Source organism: Zophobas morio, unplaced genomic scaffold (genome assembly GCF_036711695.1).
Source record: "Zophobas morio isolate AGI-343-1 ecotype UQ-CSIRO unplaced genomic scaffold, CSIRO_AGI_Zmor_V1 ptg000014l, whole genome shotgun sequence".
NCBI classification, from domain to species: Eukaryota; Metazoa; Arthropoda; class Insecta; order Coleoptera; family Tenebrionidae; genus Zophobas; species Zophobas morio.
In genome coordinates this window covers 2,666,312-2,676,237 of record NW_026972119.1, presented here as the reverse complement: position 1 = coordinate 2,676,237, position 9,926 = coordinate 2,666,312, and the positions used below count along the sequence as shown (strand labels likewise).

Below are 9,926 nucleotides of genomic sequence, written 5' to 3'. Positions count from 1 at the left end.
GTTAAAATTTTATACATAAGAAGTAAGAATTGTTGCAATCATTTTCATAATAATCGACCATGAAACCATAGTTTTAAAGAGCACGTGTTCGTTCTAAATAGAATTTTGGCAGACTAGCTGAAGAGACGTAACAGTGCGTCACCAGTCAACCACTGCCACACGCTTGTCACACGCGGAAGATCTTAGATAAGTTATTAAATCTTGTTCAAACATAGTGAAGAAATTTACAGTAGTAAATAAAGGACGCATTTATTAACTGCGAAGTGCAATTCAGCTAAAATGAAAAACTCTTCAAAAGAAGATGTGGAAAACAATATTTTTACTTTGTCAAAGACAACAGAAGACGTGGAAAAACACAGAGAATTAAATGAACGTAAGTAAAATTTTACCCTTGACTGATATTATGAAGATTCCGTAATTTTGTTAATTAATGTATGTCAGATAATAAAGGGTAGTGAACTTTTACTTTCAAGTTATCGTGTATTATTTTCGAACCGAATCAATTAATTAAAAAGCATGTGATTCTCAACAAACGGTTTAATTAATATTAATTTAAACAGTCGAACAGTTTAGTTACCCACATACTAACTTTATTAATATGAATGTTTTAACTGAAAACGTCACTCTAAAACCTTACATTCATATTGCAGCGAATAAAGCAGCTGATTTTGAAACGGCAATTACGGCCACAGGTTTTGGAAAATTTAATATCATCCTTATCTTAATATCAGTTCCAACGGGATGGAGTTCTATCTTCGAAACGACTACGATGTCCTACGTTTTTCCAGCAGCACAGTGCGACTTAAGTTTAACATTAGCGAATAAAGGGTTTTTAAACGCCATTACTTATATCGGTAAGTAACAATATTCCTGTTGAAACAAACTGGAAATTATATTCGTAGGGATGATATCGAGTGCTTTCGTGTGGGGATTTTTGTGTGACACACTAGGTCGGAAAAGACTACTGGCAATTGGACTGTTTCTCGACGGAGTGTTTGTTATTATGAGTGCATCAGCTCAAAACATTACACTATTAATAATATCCAAATTCTTGGGAGGTTTTATGTGAGGTGTTATCTCCGAGTTCTTATCAGTTAACTACACGATAGTTTAATTTTAGCATCAATGGACCATTCGCTGCACTAACTACATATTTGTCAGAATTTCACTGCGCTAAACATAGAGCCAGAATACAAATGATGTTAGGAATTGTTTTTAGTGCAGGAAACGTAATTCTACCTCTTTTAGCATGGGGAATATTGCCGTTAAATCTTAATTACAAAGCTTTTGATGATAGTGTAGGTAAATTTCTAAAAAATACTACCAAAGACGGAAATTAACTTTATGCATTACAGAATTTCATTCCTGGAATTTATATTTATGTATATGTGCCATCCCAGCACTTATCAGTGCAATTGCATTTATTTTTATGCCTGAAAGTCCAAAGTTCTTAATGACAACGGGTAGGAATGATAAGGCATTAGAAGTTTTTAAGAAAGTTTATTGTTTTAATACGGGGAATGAACCCGAGACATTTCCGGTAAGTTAAATTATGTATACTTATATTTTCGTTAGTTTATAAGATATACATTGAATAGAAAAACATAATATGATGTTTGAAAAATACTAAAAGGAAAATATATGTCTGCAGCTATTAATCAGACTTTGTCAAGAATAAAAATTAAGGTCGAGGTTAACAGATGCATGGGTTTTAATTTTTCTCTCTTAGTTAGTAGTAGTTTAGTGTTTAGGTCAATGCCTAAATAGATATTACCTTTAAAAAGTTACTTTTAGACTTTTTTGATATTTCCTTTTGCTGAAAATGCTCGGTGTAATAAGTAGTAATAATTTAGATGCATTTTCAATTCTTTCATTAATTTCTACTTCTTACCTTCTTTTGTTTTCTACTGCAACTCCTAGATATTGATATTGTTATCTTTGTTGTATGTTTTCTTCATCAAACTGAATGTCTAGTTCTTGATAATCATTAGTAACGGCTATTACTTTCGTTTTTTATGTTTATCCTCATTGCATATTCCTGCAACACCCCATGCCATATTTCCATATTTTTCATTAAATCCTTCCTACTTTTAGCAGTCATGACAATATGCTGTCGAAAGACACCTTCCCCTTGTTTCAACTCTTTATAGGTTCCAATTTCCAAAGATTTTTTTTAATTCTTCATTACATTTTGTTATCGCCTCCATGTATACCTACTATAAACAAATTGGGCTCACAACACCTCCTTCTTTCAATCTTTCTTTGTAGAAAAATTTTCCGATTTCACGTTTAGGAATAAATAGATTTTAGAAAAAGCTAACAAGAGAAACCGAGACAGCCAAAGGAAAACTATACGTAGACGATTTTAATAGTAGAGTTGGCAAGAAATATGTAAAATACAAAATGGTAGTAGGTAAACATGGAGAAGATAAAAGAAATCTGAATGGTACTAAAATGCTGGATTTCTGTCTAACGAACAATTAATTATACATTGCAAACACTTCCTACGAACACAAATATACACGACAACATCCACGTCAAGAAAAATTTATTATCGACTATGTACTCGTAGAAACGCAGAATAGGAAAAGTATTCACAATGCAAAAGTTAGAGGAGGAGAGATAGACAGTGGCCACTATCCAAAATCAAGAAAGAGTAAAGAAAACCTCTAAATTCACTACAAAACTGGAAAAAGTATTAGAAACAAAAGTCAATATAAACCAATGTAAAGATGTAGAAGAAACATGGACACTACAAAAGAAATTATGTTGGAAACAGGGAAACAGGTATGTAGAATCTGCAAAACAAATAACCAAAAGCAACAAACAACGTGTTGGAAAGAATATATCTAAAAACAGATCAAAATTAAGAAGAAAATGGCAGCGATAACTGAACTCTAAAACAAATCCACAAGTACAATGAATACAAAAGAAAAATCGTAAGACTTAGTAACAGAAGCAAAAAAAAACATGGACAGACTTTAGATGGTGAATTGAAAATGTAATATAACGCTATAAGATCATAAAAACGATGAGAAATGGAAAAACTGAACAAAGTCTACCTATCAAAACAAAAGTGGTAAAATACTAACAGATGAGACAGAAATAATGAGGAGATGGAAAAAAAGGAAAAGAAGCAGGGACTATACGACTGAACACTTATTATAGCCACTCATTTTAAATGAATATTTTAATTAAGATGATCAAAGTTGAAATATTTTTCTGATTACAATAATAAATATAACATTAAACAATAATCAGCTGCACTATTCGACAAGATTTTTCTATAAATGTCATTGGCGTTCTTATTTTAACAAAATGATATTTTTTTTTATAAAATATGTTTTTCCGTATCTACCTAAATTATTCTGCAAGAAATATTTCAGATAAAACAACTAATTGAAGAAACAAAATCCAACACTGATATGAAATATGGGGGTAAAGTCACGGCCAACAGGACAAAAATGCAAGCCATAAAAGAAGGTTGGCAACAAATAAAACCCCTATTCTTTCCACCACACCTTCCGAAAATTCTCTTAGTATGTTTCATGCAAATGTTAATAATGATGAGGTATGTGACTTGTAATAAACTTAAAAAAACTACATCTATGATTTCAGCTTGAACACACTTCGCCTTTGGTTACCGCAAATTTTTCAAGCCATCAACGACTACCAGTTTTACAATAACGGTACAACAGCAAGTTTGTGTACAATGTTAGACCAAATTCGGCCATCAAATAAAAGCCAAGTATGTGAAGTGGTATGTACATGAAACAGTAAAAAATATTTCCGATTCTAATGACAATTTTCATTTTTAGAACTTAAACAATGCCTCCGTTTATATAAATTCAATAATTGTTGCTGTTATTACAATAATCGGCTATGTTTTAGCCGGTATACTAATTAACGCTTTAGGTAAAAAAAGGCTTCTCAGTAAGTTATAATGCATTTCATATTCATACCCATCTGATTATTTTATTTTGTAGATGTTTTGGGAGTGATTGCTGGTTTGTGTGCCATGTCTATGTATTTTGCGGAAAATTCATTAACCACTATTATCTTGTCTTCTCTGTTTGTGTCCCTTGGCAGTATTAGTATCAACGTAATACTCGCTGTAGTTGTTGATTTATTTCCAACGACTTTAAGAACAATGACTATATCTGTAACAATGATGTTAGGAAGATCAGGAGCTATGCTAGGCAATCTAGTATTTCCTACTCTTCTGCAACTGGGCTGTGCACCACCATTCTTCTCAGTTGGAGCTGTGATTATAAGTAAGTTGAATAAAATGAATACTACACTATCAAAAAGTTTTCTCATTCTGTTTTTAGTCTGTGCATTCTTATCATGTTTTCTACCAAATACCGATATGAAAGCACTTCAGTAGTTTATTATTTCACAGAAAAATATATATTTTTATGAATTATTCACAAATATTTATTTATCAATTCTCAAAATAAATCGAATATAAATTTCCAAAATATGAAAGAAGGTTTTCTTAGGGGCCTAATCGCAAATTATAGTATTCGACAACTTGTTCCAAATATACTTTGAAGACCCAGGCGGCGCTGCCACCTAACGCTGAATTTCTGAAGACACTAGTAGGTTGTCAATAGATCTGTATGTATGACTCATAGAAAACCCCATTCTATATGCTATAACCACACCAAATTAGTTGAAATGTAAAATTTAACCACCAAAATTAGACGCATTGCTTCGTAATAAAATTTCAAAAAAGGTATGCCTACCGAAATTATGAAAGTCAATAAAATCGAATATGGGTCAATCTTTAAATACCTGTTTTTAAAAAGGGTAAGGAGATTTAGGAAGATATGTTTTAAACACTTGGCGATCTCTACCTTTTCTACACAAGCGCAAAAAAGGTAAATTTTCGGTTGAAGATGACTAGAAACCTGGAAGATCGATTTCTGTGTCTACCGCGAAAATATCGGTGCAATTCATAACATGATTTTGTCAGATCATCTAACTGGGATAAACATATAAATATCTGAAGTATTAAAAAAAAATTAATTGAACACTGATTCAAAGCCAGCAAAAGAGGAAGCGTCGTGCTACTTTGACGATGATCCTGATTTTTTTAACCATGTTATTGGCATGGATGAGACTTGGCTGTATTTCCATGAACCAAAGACGAAACAACAATCAGTTTTTTTTTGGATTCTCGTGAAGTAATTATGCCTAATTACTTGGAAAAAAGTAAATTTGTAACTAGAGGATACAACTTCCCTTTTACGAGTATAACAACTAATGCGAGTTAAAATTATGGAAAAACACGCCATAAATTGTTCAAAGATGTTCTATTTTTGCAGGACAATGCACACAAAACGGACGTTGCAATGAAAACGGTTCATGATTTGAAATTTGAAATGTTTGCTTATTTTTCAAACCTGACTCCCTCCGACTATTGTTTGTTTTCTCAAATGAAAAAAAGTTTGAAAGGATATTTTCGTTGAACGGAGAAATAATAGAGTTGTATAAAATTTGTTTGCTAAGCAAAAAGAAACGCTTTTGAGAGGTTTACAAAAATTGCAGTATCACTATAATAAATAATAATAATAATACGGAATACTTCGCATTAACAAATATTTTCATTTTCAAATTGTTTTTTGTTTTATGGTAGGCTAATAATTTATCAAAATACCCTCGTATCGTTATGAGATAAACTTAATTAATTGAGAAACCGTTGACTCAAACCTTTGATCTAATTATTTAGAGATAATTTAACCTTGAATAGCTTTGAATCGAAATAAACTTTTTGTATCTGTTATGACCCGATCTCCACAGTTAAACTTTTAATTAAGTGCATACAGAAGATGTGAATGGCTTACACTAGATTTCTCCTCATTTATTAATATTCAGCAAAATCCTTTTATTACTATTTAGCAAAAAGAAATTTCTAATCCTAATGTCAGTTCATTATCCTGACCGTTTTGTCTACGTCTACGGTTATTTGGACAACTCTGGCAATACAAAACTGCGGATGAGAGGGCATTTTCAAATGAAGATTTACTCCACTGAGTAATTTTTGATAATAATAAATATATTAGTTTTGAATTGTACAAAGTATCACTATCAACATTACCCTGACCTAAGCGATGTGTAGATATTTCAAAATTCTGACTCAATCCAAATAGTATATTACATTATAAGGGAAGTATACAGTATACAGGATTTACCATGTCGCGCGAGAGAGTTTGGAAATCGAGGGAGCTTGCTCCCTAGATTTTCGGGCGGACGCCAACTGGGCACCAACTAATCGCAGGTAAATTTTGCGGGTAGTTAGGATAGGCCAACTCGGCACAGAGCCCCAAATAAAGATCGGTGAACTCGGCACTACAGTAGCAGGTATGGTAACAAGGGTTAATCCGCCCACTCCCCGAGATACCTTCCCTCTAATCAAATCGTTATGCGCAAATAAATAACACAAGTCTGCAAATTTAACATTTGAAAATTTGTTTTTGTTCGGATGGCTGTTTTGGGTAGTTTTTTTAGCGTTGGTTACATCTACGACATCTGTTTGTCGATTTGACGTAAGGTTTATTTGTAAAACAAGATTAAAACTGAAATTTTTAAGTAGTATAAGAATATTATAGAGATACTGTAATAGATTTTTTTCATAATCTGCATACAAAAATTTATTGGATGAGGTGATTTTTCTGTTAACAGGACCGATTTTATTTTTTACTTTGTTTCCTTAATTTTTTGATTTTTTTAAATTTGTAGGTGATAGAATGTTTTAAATAGCTTTTTCTCGTGATTAGCGTTTAAAAATCTAGGCGATTACTAGAGGATTCTTGTTAATAAACATTGTTTTGTTGAAATCCTACAATGTGATACCATTGTTTAGTTTCGTTTCTGTAAAGTTTTTTGAAAAAAAAAGCACTGCTATATGTATATGTAGGTAAAATCATTTACCTATATATGATTTTAAGTAATAAAATATATTTTGGAAAAATTGTTTTAATTTAATGAATTGTACAAATATTTCCTGTTAAAAAACATATTTTTATGTTATTTAAATATCTCTTTTTTTAGACGTGATAGAATTTTGTTAGTATTTTTCCTGTAATAAACGTACTAAACTCTATCAAATAAGTCATTTCTCTACACTCCAAAGCAAGGTAAGGTTTCTGTTTTAATTTTATCGAACTTATTCTTTTTTTTTGTGGAGGGGGGGGGGAGGAATCTAAACGTGCTGGAATTTTTTGCAATTTTTTTCCCTTATCAATGTCCATAAATCTAGTAGACCAACAGCCTGTCAAAGTTAAGACACGTTTTTTGTTGCAGGCCTGTGTAATAATCAACGGGCGGAATTGTATCTCATACGCTAGAACCAGTGCTGTCGCGGCGATAGTTTGATTACAAACATATTTTTCTTTTGGACTATATCAACATAATATAACATTTCAAGATCACAAATCTGTGGTCCTCTGGTTGAAAAATTAAAAAGGGCATCAAGTATTATTATTTGAAGTAATATAGTAATATAGAAGTAGTTTTTTTACTAGCTGTAAACACTCCTAGCGACGCACTGGCTACGACCTTGTGGACCACATCAAGGTGTCCCCGTTACTCGCCGTAAAACACACCTTACTTCAACTGGGGGACTGCAGCGGTTAAAACAAATTCCCGCGTACTGGTAATAATTGAAAACTAGATGAAATACTTTTTGTTAAATGCAAAATACTTAGATACAATGATTTATTTTATATACAATTAATTTTATTATTAATAATTATACTATCCTCAAACATATTTGGCGTTTATGACTTAACACCAATTTGACTCCCATTATAATTCAATAGGCCGTCACAACCGGATGTCTTAAACCCGCTCACCGATACCTACCTGAAAAGACCTTTTCTGGTAAAAGCACAGGGCAGGACTGAGCTTTGCATTTACCGACAACTGCGCCTTTCGAGTTTTTTATTTTAAGTAAAAACAAAGTAACTTTGTACTCAATCATTTTTTATTACAGCACAACTATTTACTTATTAACTACTACTGCTTATTTATTGATCGAAATAGTCACTGTCATCATCACTCGACTCTTCTAAATTAATAATTAACGGTGTTATCAACCGTGCCCTGTACTGGTCTTCTTCTTTTGTGGAATGTCGGACACAATTGGCCCACATTTCGGCAGTTATTTTGGAAGCTTCTTCCCTAATTATGTCAATTGTTGCACTACTAAATTTTGGTGCCGTATTATTCCTTCTTATATTATTTTTCATTTGCGACCAGATTAGTTCGATGGGGTTAAATATACAATGGTACGGCGGAAGTCTAATCACCCTAAATCCACGATCTCGCGCCATAGCATCTATTTTATATTGTTTCTCAAATTTTCGAGTGTGTAACACTTCTAGTAATTGTGTCTTTGTGTAATTTTCTTCAAAGTATAAATCATGTTGTGTAAGGAAATTTTGAAATTTGAAAATTTTAACAAACAAAATTACTCTGAGTCCGGTCCTTCGCGTCTCGACCGTCCCTGGCACGTCGAAAAGGTCTTTTCAGGTAGGTATCGGTGAGCGGGTTTAAGACATCCGGTTGTGACGGCCTATTGAATTATAATGGGAGTCAAATTGGTGTGAAGTCATAAACGCCAAATATCTTTGAGGATAGTATACAAGTTTTGTATCTGTGCTACTACCGGATCATTCATGAACTACCTGAAGCGGGTGGTTGGTGTCGAGTTGGCCTATCGTCAAAGGGTAGTTTTTAAAATTACCTGATATTGCTGGTGCCGAATTGGCGTGTTTATTTTATGACGGATTAGGCTTGGTGCCGAGTTCACCTGTACCCAGATTTTCAATCTCGGGAAACAGGGTTAATCCGTTACTTCCCGCATAATGTATACTTCCTATTAATTTTTCCCGACCCAATCGCTAAACCAACAAATAATTAATTCAATATTGCCAAAATGCATAAAATCTAATGAAAATAGTTGGCCGCCTTTGCGTTGCTAGGGGTATTAATTAAAGATAATTTCAGAGACATGTTTTATTAATTTTTGTTACAAAAATCGTAAAAATTAAACGGTGGTGTTGTATCGAGTCCTGTCATTTCACTTACTTGCCTAGCGAGGTAAGTAGCCCTAGGGAGGTAAGTGACACTATTTTTGTTTTCGGTATTACTTTGTAGTATCTACAATTAACCGCCGTTTTCTACAGCAAAACATATAATATATAACAAAGGAATATTTTGTTCAAAATTTTTCTATAGGATGTCCTGCAGAGGCTGATTTATTAATAGTAAACAACAAAGTCTTAAACAAACAACATTATGGTTACGTTATCTGCGTTATAAATGGACCAAAAATATTGTGGTAACCGTTTACATTACAAGTATTACTATAATGCTTTTGATCTCTACTAGTCTCTATGAGTAAAGTATGATTATTGATTACGCTAATCTGATTCCATTAAATTTTAAGAAAACACCTGAAATGCGTACAAAGTTATTGAATAAGACATAAGGTGCTGTCAACAAAAAGACTTCGTCAAGCTGGCCTCTGACGACATATTATTTTTTCATCTGCTACACAAACAAGAGGCAAAAACCAGCTTATACGGTCAACGCCAACTTGAAGATGGATATACAATCGTTTTTTAAAGCTCTACAATTTTAATATTACATGTCATCAACGTCAGTCAAAGAATAAAAATAATAAAATAATTAAATCAAACACAAACACCACACCTATGCCTCGTGTTCCTATAAGATAATCTTCTTTGTTTTTCAGTATATTCGAATATTATTATTTGAGATAAATTAAACAGCTGTTTTTTTATTCAACATTACATACTTATATTGCGTCAGTTTACTTATTATAGGTACATCTCAACGTACAGCAATATAAATTATTCATTGTTCCTAATTTATAAGAATAACAAAAATCCAGG

At 32.6% G+C, this 9,926-nt stretch overlaps 1 protein-coding gene across 2 annotated transcripts; it reads left to right on the top strand.

The window, feature by feature from the left end:
• LOC135129200 (synaptic vesicle glycoprotein 2B-like) lies at window positions 1-7,743 on the top strand. 2 transcript variants are annotated; one of them, XM_064056318.1, is made up of 10 exons: window positions 1-373; window positions 651-854; window positions 903-1,065; window positions 1,121-1,302; window positions 1,356-1,540; window positions 3,387-3,571; window positions 3,619-3,760; window positions 3,819-3,933; window positions 3,987-4,274; window positions 7,309-7,743. In XM_064056318.1, exons 1-10 carry the CDS (start codon window positions 280-282, stop codon window positions 7,350-7,352), a joined length of 1,602 nt encoding a protein of 533 aa, XP_063912388.1. In that variant the 5' UTR covers window positions 1-279; the 3' UTR covers window positions 7,353-7,743. The 2 variants fall into 2 exon arrangements, with proteins under 2 accessions (XP_063912388.1, XP_063912387.1); XM_064056317.1 differs by lacking the exon at window positions 7,309-7,743 and adding an exon at window positions 4,332-4,426 and having other exon boundaries at window positions 2-373.
• The last annotated feature ends 2,183 nt before the right edge of the window (window positions 7,744-9,926 follow it).

Bases quoted from the DNA above. Each gene is read 5' to 3' on its own strand.
- LOC135129200 (XM_064056317.1), top strand. From the start codon at position 280: ATGAAAAACTCTTCAAAAGAAGATGTGGAAAACAATATTTTTACTTTG. The intron at 3,572-3,618 runs GTATGTGACTTG...CTATGATTTCAG, and splicing joins CAAATGTTAATAATGATGAG to CTTGAACACACTTCGCCTTT. The intron at 4,275-4,331 runs GTAAGTTGAATA...TTCTGTTTTTAG, and splicing joins AGTTGGAGCTGTGATTATAA to TCTGTGCATTCTTATCATGT.